General features: G+C 44.2%; 2 protein-coding genes across 2 annotated transcripts; both read left to right on the top strand.

Annotated features, from left to right (window-relative positions):
- Positions 1 to 3,581: 3,581 nt before the first annotated feature.
- Positions 3,582 to 6,911, top strand: LOC119317306 (50S ribosomal protein L19, chloroplastic-like). Its single transcript, XM_037591736.1, has 4 exons — positions 3,582 to 4,019; positions 4,490 to 4,576; positions 4,658 to 4,788; positions 6,569 to 6,911. Exons 1-4 carry the CDS (start codon positions 3,678 to 3,680, stop codon positions 6,675 to 6,677), a joined length of 669 nt encoding a protein of 222 aa, XP_037447633.1. The 5' UTR covers positions 3,582 to 3,677; the 3' UTR covers positions 6,678 to 6,911.
- Positions 6,912 to 8,072: 1,161 nt separating this feature from the next.
- Positions 8,073 to 11,484, top strand: LOC119317305 (vesicle-associated protein 2-1-like). The gene is made up of 9 exons (XM_037591735.1): positions 8,073 to 8,274; positions 8,381 to 8,446; positions 8,540 to 8,610; positions 8,729 to 8,810; positions 8,897 to 9,012; positions 9,129 to 9,266; positions 9,359 to 9,385; positions 10,149 to 10,223; positions 11,042 to 11,484. Exons 2-9 carry the CDS (start codon positions 8,395 to 8,397, stop codon positions 11,177 to 11,179), a joined length of 699 nt encoding a protein of 232 aa, XP_037447632.1. The 5' UTR covers positions 8,073 to 8,274; positions 8,381 to 8,394; the 3' UTR covers positions 11,180 to 11,484.
- Positions 11,485 to 14,521: the final 3,037 nt, after the last annotated feature.

The raw sequence follows: 14,521 nt of genomic DNA, 5'->3' as shown, positions 1-14,521 counted from the left end.
CGAAACACTTCCGGTGTCCGAATATCATCGTCCTATATATGAATCTTTACCTCTCGACCATTTCGAGACTCCTCGTCATGTCTGTGATCTCATCTAGGACTCCGAACGACATTCGGTCACCAAATCACATAACTCATATAATACAAAATCGTCATCGAACGTTAAACATGCATACCCTACGGGTTCGAGAACTATGTAGACATGACCGAGACACCTCTCCGGTCGATAACCAATAGTGGAACCTGGATGCTCATATCGGTTCCCACATATTCTACAAAGATCTTTATCGGCCGTACCATAATAACAACATACGTTATTCCCTTTGTCATCGGTATGTTACTTGCTTGAGATTCGATCGTCGGTATCTTCATACCTAGTTCAATATCATCACCGGCAAGTCTCTTTACTCGTTCCGTAATACACCATCCTGTAACTAACTCATTAGTCACATTACTTGCAAGGCTTCTTATGATGTGCATTACCGAGAGAGCCCAGTGATACCTCTCTAATATCCGGAGTGACAAATCCTAATCTCGATCTATGCCAACCCAACAAAAAACCTTTAGAGATACCTATAGAGCATCTTTATAATCACCCAGTTACGTTGTGAAGTTTGATAGCACATAAGGTATTCCTCCGGTATCCGGGAGTTGCATAATCTCATAGGCAAAGGAATATGTATATGACATGAATAAAGCAATAGCAATAAAACTTAACAATCAATATGCTAAGCTAACGGATGGGTCTTGTCCATCACATCATTCTCCTAATGATGTGATCTCGTTCATCAAATGACACACATGTCTATGGTTAGGAAACTTAACCATCTTTGATTAGCGAGCTAATCTAGTAGAGGCTCACTAGGGACACGGTGTTTTGTCTATGTATCCACACATGTATCAAGTTTCTGGATAATACAATTCTAGCATGAATAATAAACATTTATCATGATATAAGGAAATATAAAATAACAACTTTATTATTGCCTCTAGGGCATATTTCCTTCAGCTACCCCTACTGTCACTGGGTGAGGACACCGCAAGATTGAACCCATCACAAAGCACCTCTCCCATTGCAAGATAAATCATTCTAGTTGGCCAAACCAAATCAATAGATCGGAGAGAAATACAAAGCTATCTTAATCATGCATAAAAGAGTTCAGAGAAGAATCAAATAATATTCATAGATAATCTGATCATAAATCCACAATTCATCAGATCTCAACAAACGCACTGCAAAAGAAGAATAGATCTGATAGAACTCCAAGAACATCGAGGAGAACATTGTATTGAAGATCAAAGAGAGAGAGAGAGAGAGAGAGAGAGAGAGAGAGAGAGAGAGAGAGAGAAGCCATCTAGCTACTAGCTATGGACCCGTAGGTCTATGGTAAACTACTCACACATCATCGGAAGGGCAGCAAGGTTGATGTAGAAGCCCTCCGTGATCGAATCCCCCTCCGGCAGAGTGCCGGAAAAGGCCCCAAGATGGGATCTCACTAGAACATAAGCTTGCGGCGTCAGAAAAGTATTTGTGGTGTGCCCTCTAGTATACGGGGAATATTTGGGTATTTGTGGAGCTAAGATTAGGGTTAGAGGTGCCACGCTAGGCCCACAAGCTCATAGGGCACGCCTGGTGAGCTTATGGCCCAACTGTGGCTCTTCTAGCCTCCTCAAAGCTTCCTGGGTGTCTTCTGGTCCAAGAAAAATCGTCAAAAAGTTTTGTTCCGTTTAGTATTGATTTTCTGTAGAAGTCAAAAATAAGGAAAAAACAGCAACTGGCACTGGGCACTAGGTTAATAGGTTAGTCCCAAAAATGATTTAAAATAGCATAATAATGCATATAAACATCCAAGATGTATAATATAATAGCATGGAACAATAAAAATTATAGATACATTGGAGACGTATTAGCGTCCGGGCCGGTGACGATGTCCCTAGCGGTGAGGACATGAGAGAAGACTGTTGTGTCGGTGCTGGCAGCGCGGAGGCTAGGAACGACAGCGGAGTGTGCATGGCGGCGGAGCAGCGAGACGGATGTCGCGAAGGAGGAAGAAGATAGGAGAGAGCAAATGGATCCGATATGTCAAGGAGGTGGATTTGGTGCATTTTGAGGTGGGATCTAGCTATCGGGTCCTACGTGGCACATGCGCTCGGGCGCTCCATATCCGCCCTATATTCGTACTGGATATGAGGGGTGTCGGTCAGCCTGGACATTTAAGGCCCGTTTGAGGCGCCCATCTGGGTCGATTTTTCATGACCGGTCAATGACCGGGCCGTCCGCTTGGGCGTTTGAGGCGGGTTATCTACTGACCGTTCACGAAAAATCGATCCAGATGGGCGTCTCAAACGAGCCTCAAACGTCCGGGTGGACCGACACCCCTCGTATCCAGCCCAAATATGGGGTGAATATGAGGGCGCCTGGGCGCGTCCGCCATGTTGGACCTGGCCCATTGGCCCACCCGACTCCACATATATTCCTTCCCATCCGCTCACCAGACCAAACCCTAGTCACTTCACTCCACTCCTTCCTCCCCCCGCCACCCAAGCTCCCGTCCGGTGAGTTCCGGACTTCTTTGACATGACGGGTAGCGGATCTGAGTCCTTCACCTCCAGATCCATCGACCCCGAGGTCATCCCACACAACCCTAAGGAGGAGATGGTCGTCCAGCTTGCGCTCCATCGCTCCCTGGAGGAGGCCCGTGCAAGGTAGCACTCGGACTCCTTCCGTCGGGAATCCAGTGTGTCCGCCCAAATGGAGTATGGATCTGGCGTTAGGTGTGTCGTTGCTGCCTCACCGAAGATGATGCAGTCCATATAGCGTCCGAACACGACGGTGAACGCGCAACCCCTCCATTGGAGCACCGAGGCCAGTGACGCACCATGGGCGTCGTCCGACACAAACATGGTGCGGCGTACCCGTCGTGCGAGGCAGCGGGTGCGGGAGGCGACGGTGGCGGAGTCGCATTCTCCGGCACCCTGTATGGTGCAGAAGTCCGGGCGACCGCGTCGCGGTGGATGTCGCCGGCTCGTCCCAAGAAGGATCCATCATCGATCTGACATCCACCGACATTGTTCGGGTTTCGGGCTCCGATGAGCAAGAGTAGGGCATGGGAGATGGCGGCGCCTTGAGTCTCGTGAGCCGACTTGTGTCCCACACCCTACTCTACCTTTGTCGGCGATCAGACCAACACTCTAGGGAACGCAGTCGGCCGCCGGACATGGGCACGGCGGAACCAGACGAGCTCCGTTTAAAGATATGTTTTATGTTGCTTGTAATAATATGGATTTGAGGTTTCTAATTTAAAATATCCAGTTGTAGAATCAAATATTTAAGACATGGTCGGTCATTATCTGCTGACGCGTATAAGCGCGTTCACGAGCGTTTAAGAGGTCGAATTTGCAAGTCCAGGTGTAGACGCTCTAACCCGCACCCGAACACAGCCGGTGGCACGGTGAGAATTTTTTTTACGCCAATTGTCATCAGCTTTAGTACAATGGATGGTTCAGATCGTTTACGACCTCTGGATAGAACGTGGGCCTACATTCAGCGGCACTGCCCTTCCAACAAAAAGGATAACGTTCATCCCCCAATCCTCCCCCGCCCCCGTCCGGCACCTCTCTCGCTTCTTCCTCCGGCCCATGCGACGGCATTGACATCTTTGCCCGCCTGACCTTTCGATGGCCGCCGCCGCCACCGCCGCCGCCGCAACCGGCACACTTCTTCCCCACGCACTATTGAATCACCGCTCGCCTCCACCGCCACAGCTCCTCGCGCTTTCCTCCTCCTTCCGCCGCCTCTCCTTATCCACCTCCCATCGCCGGAACACCCATTTAGTCGCCCATGCAGACGCCGGTGCCGCAGAGCCGGAGCCCGCGACGGAGCCTGCTCCTGAGGGCGAGCCTGTCGCTGCCTCTGCTGACTCCGAGGAGGGGGAGGCGGAGGGGGCTGTCGCATTGGCGGAGGAAGAGGAGGAGCCGGCGCCGAGGCCCAAGCCGATTAAGTTCGGCGAGATCATCGGGGTAAGCATCACTTCCCCATACATTGCCTCTTCGGTTTGTAGAAATGCAAGCCGCCGGTCAAGTTAGGCTGAATTGTTGGCGGTGGAGAAATGCAGGTAACGAAACAGCATGCCATCGAGGGGTATCATTTCTTAGCTTAATATGCAAAATTGTAATCTCGATATGAATAGTTTTGAGTTGTCTGTTGAGTTGCTAGGAGCATAGTCTCTCGAGCACCATCGCATTAGGTTGTACTAACATATATTGTGAATTTAGCAACGCAAATGATAACTGTTTTTTCTTGCTGAGGTTCAGATAGGAGAAGATGTCTCTTGCTAAAATAAGTTTCATGATTGCATTAGCATGCGTGAATGGAGTCTGGTCGTTCTTTGGATTTCTGTATGCTTTTACTTGTTACATCCAAGACCATTTTGGTTTTTTGGAGCGCTTGACGTGTGATATACTATTCCCTGAATTATTTGGTACCATAGATTCTGAACAAGCAGTTCATCGAGGAGGCTGAGAAGGTGAAAGTGCTTCCGGATTTGAAGCCCGGTGACATCATCGAGCTTAGAATGGTGAGATTGTTTGCTACTCTTGAATGTGGTTTTATTTTCTTATTTGGGGGTTATTGATGTCCTAAGCAAATGTTGTTGCAGCAACGTCCCAACAAGAGGAGATTGTCTCTCTTTAAGGGTATAATCATTGCAAAGCACAAATCTGGTGTTCACACCACGATCCGCGTCAGGAGGATTATTGCCGGTGTTGGAGTTGAAATTACATTCCCCATGTAAGTTGAGTTTACTTAATTTACCGAGTTTTTCATTTAATGTGGATACCCTCCCATGTATCAAATGGTGACGGTGAGTTTGTATTGAATCTATATTGCAAAACATTTATGTGTATCTTTTGTTCCCTTCAACAAGAAATTTGGACTATGCACATGTCTTTCTACCGGCATACTAACCTTAGTTATATCAACATGTGTATATGAAACTTTTGAGTTCGTTGGCCTTCACATACTTGGTCTCAGGTACTTTAGGTTTTCTAATGTCCACCTTAAAATGGTTGAATGGCTATTTGTATCAATTTTACAATGAATTGAGCACCCAAGATACTTTTCTCACGATCTGTTTGGTCTAAGATACTAGTGCGTAGGTTAATTTGGAATTTCCCTTTGAATGTTTGAAGAGAGAAGTGCATATTACACCCCTCAACTCTAGCCCTAGTCTAATATACAACCTCCAACTCCAAAACCGTCTAATCTGCAACCTCCAACTCTTAAAACCGGCCAAAATTCAACCCTCCTCTCCCCTTGACCGGTTTTGACCGGGTCTGACCCATTGACTGATGAACAGTAAATTTGAAAAAAAAAATGGAAAATTCAGAAAAATAAAAATAAAAAAATTGTAAATTCAAGAAATAGTTGGGAACAAAATTTTAAAAATAATTTCGACTTTTCCACAGTGCGAACAGTAATTCAAAAAAAGTTTGAACTTTTGGAACGAAAATTTTCCCTCGGTCACTGTTCATGCAGTGAAAAAATGATTTTCCTGATTTTTTTTACTTTTTTGAATACTGTTCATGCTGTTTACAGTAATTCAAAAAAAAAATCCCGGTGAATTTTGTTTCCAATTTATTACCTCCGGGTACATGTAAAAAAAACTGAATTTTTAATACTGTTCACCGGTGAAAAGTCGAATTTATTTTTTAAAAATTCTGTTCCCAATTTTTTTTTGAATACTGTTCATCCGGAGGCAAAAAATGCTTTCTAAAATTTTATTTTTCTGAATTTTCATTTTTTTCCGAACTTACTGTTCATCAATCAATGGGTCAAAACCGGTCAAGGGGAGGGGAGGGTTGAATTTTGGCCGGTTTTAAGAGTTGGAGGTTGCAGATTAGACGGTTTTGGAGTTGGGGGTTGTATATTAGACTAGGGCTAGAGTTGAGGGGTGTAATATGCACTTCTCTCATGTTTGAAAGGTGTGAAGCATTATTGCTCAAAATGCATTACTTACGTCCATACAGAAGAGGCAAATTTACGAAACCAGTTAATTGATGCAACTTGGAATTTTCTATGAAGGATTGGATAGCTATCAAGTAGGAGTTGAATTCAATTAATCGCCGATATAGTCCTTTCGTACTTAAATAGCTCATTGCGGAATTCTGTTTGGCATTGACATTGTTGCACTATCATGAATGTGAAACTTTGGATTAAGCAAGTACTTTTCCGTTACTCTTATTCTACTCACTACTCAGATGGGGTTATCCAACTTACAAATGCTCTCATTTCTGAAAATAAAATAGAAGAGTCTATTTGCAACACTTTGCATATTGCTGCTGTTGAATGTGTTTATTTGCACACATCTTCCGTAGTAACGAGAAAACAGCTGGCCCATCGTCTCATGTGTAAAAATTGAAATCATATGAGCAGTGGCCCTTTATTTGTGCTAAATATCATGTTTTGCTTTTCGTGCACCCGGAAATAGAAATGCTTGAAGACCAAACACTGTCCAGACTGGATCCCTGCAACAGAATGATACTTACTGAGCCTATACATTCCATTGCAGATACTCACCAAGGATCAAGGAGATCAAAGTAATCAGACACAAGAAGGTGAGGAGGGCAAAGTTGTACTACCTGAAGTACAAGCTTCCCCGTTTCTCAACCTTCAAGTGAGATTAGACTCGCAGCTTCTCACACTAGCATGTCGATTTCTCCTTGACAAACGAGTTTTCACAATCATGTTCAGATCTGTGCATCCACTGTAATGATCTCTGAACCTCGAGTTGCATAATCTTACATCTTTTTTCGATTGACATATATTTCGTCTTGCGGTGGAGGAGTGTACTTGTGAGTGTATAAAATTCCTACCAGCGCTCCGGTATGAATATGATGATGTTTATTGCGCCCTTTCCTTGCTCCCAGCTACCCACCAGAGTCCCAACTGTTTTTTTTTTGAAAGGCACCAGAGTCCCAACTGTTGGTTAACAGTACGTAACGCTGCTGTTATGAAAGAAGAACAGTGGTTACGAAATAGTAGGTCTGGGCTCTTATGTACTCCTATATAATGAAGAAGGGTTGAAGTTTTCTGCAGTACCGCTGGTTGGTTTGATGGTGAGTCATGTCGTATCAATTTTCTCTCCAGCGTAGGAAACTTGCACCTAGGGGTTAGACGACATTGGGTGTCTATGTGCCCGTGGCATTGCTGCCCTGGAAACTCACATTGCTTGCTCACTCCAGAAACACAATAAAGTTTCACTCAGCTAGATATATGTATGGCATGGAGGTTTCATGCTATTGCTATGCTAGGTGTAGTTTTTATATTTATTTTTTGCTGGACCATCTATGATTTTCATACTGGAGTCTGGAGGGTTAAGCCTACTTGGTAGCAGCATCCAGGACCAAGTTTTAAGTTAGGGAAAGTTTAGCTCTTAAGCTAAGGCAAAGATTAGCTCTTGTTTCATTAAAGCAAGCAATAACTGGGTCCTACGTTGCTGATTTTCTCGTGTCTTATCGCTAACGGCGAAAATGATTGAAAACCTCGTCAGCTACTACTAGCAATTTTTGTTGGGTAGGGCGCCTACCGTGAGTACAATAAGAGCAACAAATACTGCGATTATTCGTTGGGAAGAGTACCGAACGAAAGGGCAAATTATTATAATCGGACAAGAATATCCTTCCGATCCCCTTTTTGTACTTCTTAATTAGTAATGTGCAATGTAGGAGTATTTAATCACTATGGCCTTTTACGTTTTCTCAGTGGGCAAAGGCAAGTGGCAACATGATCTCACTGTCTCTCTTACGCTCGAATTTTTCTGGTGATTTATTACATCAAACATGTAAGAGAAATGTACTACTACAGTATATAGATTTGCTTGAGAGAGCAAGCGATTCATCTCCAGTGCATCCGGGTAAAAGTTGCTCCCGAAACATGATAAAAAATCACATGCCAAGTGGCCTTGACAAGAGCACACGGAAAAAGTAGTAGCATAAAATCACCAACCACCAATAAAAAAATGATTAGATAAAGGAGGAGTGCTGTTCACTCGCGGGAAAAAAGGGGGGAGAGGAAAACGCAAACTGCCAGCCACGGGCCCAAGAAGTGAGTGCTGCCCCGTCAATGTCGCCGGGAGGCCAAGAAAGGCAAAGCGAACCCATTCATTTCCCTCTTTCTTCCTCCCCTCCGTCCTCCCTTCCTCCCCATTTCTCCCCCGAATCGCTGCTCGTCGTCGATTTCCGCTCCGGCCCGGCTCCTGCCTTCCTGGAGAGAAAGGTTGGGACGATCCTCCTCTGAACCAGCAGAAACCACCTCCTCCTATGTCTCTTCCAATGCAAACGATTCACGAGTGTGGTGGTTTCTTCCCCGTTTCTCGCGTCAGGTTCAGGCGCCGCAATGGTGGGAGGGGCGCTGATCTCGGTCTACCCGGACGACCTCACCTTCCTCTGTAAGTTGTTCCTGAGATTTTTCTCCGCATTCTGCGAAATAAAAAACCTCCGTGGTTTTCTCTCCGTTGGTTGAACTGAATTCTTGTGCCTAGTCGAGCTGGACAAGCCGTGCTACTGCAATCTCAAGGTGGTGAACAACAGCGAGCACCATGTCGCCTTCAAGGTTCGTGCCATTTCCATTCCACGGCGCGGGACGGACTCTGGTTTTCCGCCGTGCGTTCCGGTGAAGCTCTTGGAGAAGATCGAGGTTCAGGTTTGATCAGAATTCGTTCGTTTTTCAGGTCAAGACGACGTCTCCGAGGAAGTACTTCGTCCGGCCGAACGCCAGCGTCGTCCAGCCGTGGGATTCTTGCACGATAACAAGTAAGAATGCATACATGCATACATACTCCAGGATTCTTCATTTGGTTCTGATGTGCGCGCATCTGCCTTCTTGTTTTGGGTTATAGTTACCCTACAGTCACAGAAAGAGTACCCTCCAGATATGCAATCCAAGGATAAATTCTTGATTCAGAGCACCAGGGTGGCTGCCAGCACCGACATGGATGAAATCCCCCCTGACACTGTGAGCATAAATAAAACTCATAATCACTGGTTTCTATGATCTAGCATCGCAATGTCATCAGAATAAAATGATTGGGATTCCACCAACTATATTCCACCTTTGTATGTATTCCTCAGTTCAACAAGGAGACTGATAAGGTGATTGAGGAAATGAAGCTCAAGGTTGTCTACACATTGCCCAGTGGAAGCTCGGACGACTCTGGTGTTACATCTTCAGCAAATAGGAGCTTCAAGCAGGGCGGCGACGATCTCTCGGTGAGATTGGCTAGCTCTCGGTGGGATTCTTGCTAATAAAAATTTAGTACAAAGGCTAACTGTATTTCACATGTTTATGCTTTACCTTGCAGATGCTGAAGAATGCGAGCATTGAAGAGGTAACCCGCTCTATCCAAACAGAAATTTCGCATGTTTATTTAGAAACCTGACCAAAAAACTGCTAGCAAAGACATTTCCCCTGATGAGTTCTGAGAAAGAATTATTCTACCATTTAGACTTGACAGACTTGAAGCCTCTACCAAACTCTGTAATATTGCGCTGCGCACTTCCAAAAAATATACATTACATTCATCTTAGGATCTTTTTAATACTTTGCAGTACGTTTTTGCACTGAGGTAGTTGCTGTAGTCTTGCAAATACTATTTCTCTCTTAGATTCTTAAATGCAGAAGAAAATACACGCTACCTTTTCTTATATAAAATTGTGAAAAGAGCAAATATTGGAAATAGGACAATGTTCAAGCACCATCAAATCATTGTTGAAATCAGCGTAAAGTTGATCGAGCGTGAGAAAAGGTACCTATGCTTCCAGGCCGGTGTCATAATTGAGGTAGGAAGGGATGCCCAGAAGCCCACGGGCATGTTGCCCTATGTACATAGTTAATTGTGCAATGGGACCAGAATTCGGAATTTTTTACCCACTTTTGTTCATCTGGACCAGAGTATCTTCCTTTATCCTGATTGACATATTCCAACTCAAACTTTTTTTCCCAAAAATCATGATTCTAAAGTGTGTCCTGGATGAGATATGCTCACTGTGCAGCAATTAACTTTTATGATCAAGCTGTTACTAATAAAAAAACATATTATGCGAACCTTTTGTCCTTTTTACTCAGTAAATTGTTCCTTTCCTTTTATCCAGATCCAGACAATACAGCGTCTGAAGGACGAAAGGGATAACAATCTTCAGCAAAATCAACAAATGCAACGTGAACTGGTGCTGTACATTGACCTTTTCACACTTCATGTCGTTTCTACTCACTGTTTTAATTCAGTTCAGCTCCTAGTTTGCTTAAGCATATTAACATTTGGATTTTGATGCTTTTGCTTGTTTCTCGTTGTTTGAATCCATAACTAAATATGTAAAAGGCAGATAATGATAAATATTATTTTATAAAAAAGTATGACCTTTGAGCAAATGCAAAAGAATATGTTGGTCCTTGATGAGTAACAAGTTTTTTGTTTTGCAATGTGTCATTAATCACATTTCATTTTTATAAATATAAAAAATTGGCTTGATTACCATTTTTCCCTTGCCATAAGTTACTTTGTGGATGTTTTAGCAGAAACAAAGTCAAAGCACTATATTATTTTGTCCTTTGTCCTACTAGATCATTTATTTATCGAGGACACAGACTAAGAGCTCGACCTTGGAAATGGGAAACCAAGTCACTATGGCGTTAGCTCAATTTTGGAGTGAAACTAGATTGCCAAAGGGTAGTGGGCCAGTTAAATCAGACTTGATACTATGGATATGCCATGGTGCCTACTGTTTCGTTCTTTTTCTGCCAGCAGTTAATATGGTCACTTTAGACGTTGATATAACAGAAAATGAACAGAAATGTGAGGTGCCACCTGCCAATCATGCTAAGTTTATTTCCATATTTTTATTACTTTTGACTCTAAAATGTAGATTGGCGGTTGATATCGAAGTACTAAACCTAGGTTAACTTGTGCATGAAATGCTGATTGCCTACATATACGTCCTCGCTTATATTGGATTTATCCCTAAATATAAAAAAATTAACATTTCAGGACATGCTGAGGAGGCGTAGAAGCCGCAAAGGCGATGCTGGTTTCTCTTTGACATTTGCTGCTTTTGCTGGGATCATAGGTCTCCTGGTTGGGCTGTTGATGAGCCTCATCTTCTCTTCCCCTCCAGTGACTACTTAGATGCCAAGATTGAAGCCTAGAGTAACAGTATTCAGCCCAGTTTCCAGATGCTTGGGGAGAAAGATTAAAAGTTATATTACTCTAGTCTCAACTATCATTCTTTGTTCTTTGCATTGTAGGTATACATGCCTTATCGCAACGGGCTTGCAATGTTTAGCCCGTGTTTGCTTCGTCTTCCATTTGTATTTATATTCCTCTACTGTGTATTTTTTTCTGTATAATTAGTTTGGCATATATCAGGAAGACAAATGTATGCATTCACCTATTAGAAATGTAAAGGCTGAAAAGGAAGCATGTGTTATCTATCCTAGTGACCCTCTTTCAAAATGTAGGGCGTATTTTGTTCCTAGACTTTGATCAATAGTATGTAATTTGTTTTATACAAAAATTGATAGAAACACGTGTTCAAAAACATATTTTCCATCTCATAACAATTACAGAATATAATATACAAAAATTACGGTCAAAATACAAACTTAGAAAACCAAAATATGAATATGCCACATATCTGACTTGGGGGAGTAACTTTAAGAAAACATGTTTGATAATCTAATGAACTAGCTGACGCATGGAGCATTCTTATGTTTAGAGCCTCATTTATTTAGTGGATTATAAAACATGGGAATAGGAAAAACTTAGACTTTAATATCATGAGATGGGAAACACAAAAATATGCAACTAAAGTTGTTTGATCACGCCACAAGAACAATGCACAAATTACTTTGAAGAATTAGGTGTTCTTTTTTTTTAAACAAGGCAAAAGACTTGCCATTTTCATTTAATAAGAAGAGGTTTCAGAAGAGACATCGCCAAGCGGCGGAAAAGCAAAACAATTACTCTCGCGGTATTACATTACGCAAATGCTTAGCGCCTGCAGTGGCCCAAATCGAAACTTCATCTTTGATGCGTCACATGACAATCGCCACCGGCGCCGCTTTGCTCCTGAAGACACGAGCATTCCTTTCATTCCATATCTCCCATCCCACAAGAAGTAACAGGGAAGATAGGGCCTTCATCGGGAGTGTATTATCAGAGAGAACCGCATCCCACCAAGATTTCACCGAATCGAACAGGAGCCACGGAGCCGTGGGGATAGCAAGCCCGAGCCATGAGAAGACCACATTCCAAATCCGAACAGAGAAACGACACTTGAAGATCAGGTGTGCTGCAGATTCTTGCACCTGACTGCAGAGTGGGCATTTGTCACAATTTGGCCATCCTCTTCTCTGAAGCCTATCAGCCGTCCAAACTCTGTTGTGGATAACGAGCCACGCGAAAAATTTGCATTTGGGGGGAGCCCACGCCTTCCAAACCGCAGCAGCCAAACTTGAGAGCGGGAGGTCATGAAACTACGCCAAATAAGCAGACTTTGCAGAGTACTGCCCATCATTAGGTGTTCACTATAGTTGTTATAGAAACATATAAATGCTTCCATGAGGTTGTACTCACTCAAAAAAATTCCTTTGAATTACATGCAAATTAGTTTATAGGAAAATAGAAAGACCTAAAAATGCATTCCTCTAATTTCCTATTAAACAAAGAGACACTTGCTTATTATTATGCTCATGACAGTATTAGTTTGCAGTCGGCTCCTCTAAATAAGGACTTGCAAAAAGGTCTCGACTGCACTTCTCGAGCAAGAGTTTGCTTTTGAGAAGATTTCTTGCCTTTTCTTCTTTCAAATTTCTATTTCTAAGTCATGTGAGAAATAATTATTTGTATATCGACCAAGTTGCACATCTTGAAACATGCATGTGTTTATTTAGGGTGATCCAAAAGATCTTGTATTAGTTTACAGATGGAGTACATAATTGTCGTCCTAGAAACAAAAAAAAAGGGCAACAGATAATCTTTTTTTAGAATCATTGAAAACCTTTTTAAATATGAATCCAATAATATAAGATTTTTGACACGCAATTTATATTTTGTTTGTCAAATTTATAATCAAAATTTAGTATATACTACAAGATACAAAGGGACAAATAAACCCAAGCGGAGATGGTATGCTCCACGTAATAGCATTTTTTTTTAGTCCATGCTACACGTATAGCAGCCCGCAATCTCTAGCAGTAGGCTTGCAGCCCATGGCGCATGCCCCGGGGCGAACGAACGATACCCAGGGAAGCCCATAGGCCCCGTGAGGCACCCCAGTAGAAACGGCCTTTTTCTCAAAAAAGAAGAGAGAAAGAGCAGAAACGGCCTTCTCTTCTAAAAAAAGAAAAACAGAGACGGCCTAAACGGCCTCTTCGCGGGGACGGCACCTCAACAAAAAAAAAAAAGCAAACCACTTTCACCGTGCGTCCTGCCACCGCCGCTGCCCGCGTTCCAGTGCTCTACCGCCACGCCAGGCACGGCAAATTAGGCGGGCTCTGTTTCCACGCGTGCATGTGTCCGTCGCTAACGGGCCTCGTCGTCTCATCGTCGGGACAGTTCCTAGTGGGATCGCTTGAATGCGTGCCTTCAGACCCGTACAGCACCGGAGCTCGCGGCATGATCCCCAGGGCGCGGGAGGAGCAGAGCTCGCCGATCCCGAACCTCCATCGGAGACCCCCGTCTCGGTGCGCCGTATCCAGCGCGCGCGCCATGCCGCCGTCTCCAGGACGAAAGCGAACGTGCCGATACCATGTCCACGCACCGCCGCATTACTCTGTGCCTGCGACGATCGCGATGCGCTATCCGTGCGACCATGCCTTTGTTTAATGTGCTCGTCACGCGCGCCGCACGCACCGGTCACCGGTGTGTCGGCCGGTGGCATGGAAAGGCATCCCCCATGTCTTGGAGAGCGGAGATCGGTCTGCCTGCACGGCAGCGATCGATCGCACCGAGGCATCCGCCGCATGCATGTGCGTCGCCGTGTTCCCATGCTCCGGATGACTCGGCGCCAAGCTACTGTATTATCTAGGTCGACTTATCACCATCCGCAGTTAATTAATTAAGTGTGCGCTGCTGAGAATCTGTGGGGGGAACGCACGCACGCTTTGCAGTACAGTCCCAGTAAGTACACTCTCGAGATCCAGGTGGTCAACATCAATGGCCCAAAGTCTGCACTGCACACATCAACGTTCAACAATGCCCATGTTCAGCACTGTTGCTCTTGTCGACGGTTTGCCTCCTAGCAGTTGGGTGTTCCTGCTGCCACTTCCTCTCTGTAACTTGCACTGCTACTGAATGATGTGCTTTCTGGGATGTAGTACTCCTAACATGACTTTCAGGTAATTCCGAGATCTAGCCACGAGCTAGTAAATGGCAATTATTCTGGAAATACGAATAGGTATGGGGTCAGCCGACTGATTGTTTTCCCAGTCGATTTGTTTGAGCCGTTCGATGCAAAACACACGGCCG

Source organism: Triticum dicoccoides, chromosome 6A (genome assembly GCF_002162155.2).
Source record: "Triticum dicoccoides isolate Atlit2015 ecotype Zavitan chromosome 6A, WEW_v2.0, whole genome shotgun sequence".
In the NCBI taxonomy this organism is placed as follows: domain Eukaryota; kingdom Viridiplantae; phylum Streptophyta; class Magnoliopsida; order Poales; family Poaceae; genus Triticum; species Triticum dicoccoides.
Note: the sequence above shows the minus strand (reverse complement) of the source record. Positions and strands in the feature narration are given on the sequence as shown.

What these genes read in the sequence shown, in the direction of transcription:
- LOC119317306 (XM_037591736.1), top strand. Translation starts at nt 3,678, where the DNA reads ATGGCCGCCGCCGCCACCGCCGCCGCCGCAACCGGCACACTTCTTCCC. An exon ending in AGTTCGGCGAGATCATCGGG is followed by an intron (nt 4,020 to 4,489) that starts GTAAGCATCACT and finishes TTGGTACCATAG; the next exon opens with ATTCTGAACAAGCAGTTCAT. An exon ending in GTTGAAATTACATTCCCCAT is followed by an intron (nt 4,789 to 6,568) that starts GTAAGTTGAGTT and finishes ATTCCATTGCAG; the next exon opens with ATACTCACCAAGGATCAAGG.
- LOC119317305 (XM_037591735.1), top strand. Translation starts at nt 8,395, where the DNA reads ATGGTGGGAGGGGCGCTGATCTCGGTCTACCCGGACGACCTCACCTTC. An exon ending in GGATTCTTGCACGATAACAA is followed by an intron (nt 8,811 to 8,896) that starts GTAAGAATGCAT and finishes TTTGGGTTATAG; the next exon opens with TTACCCTACAGTCACAGAAA. An exon ending in ATGAAATCCCCCCTGACACT is followed by an intron (nt 9,013 to 9,128) that starts GTGAGCATAAAT and finishes TGTATTCCTCAG; the next exon opens with TTCAACAAGGAGACTGATAA.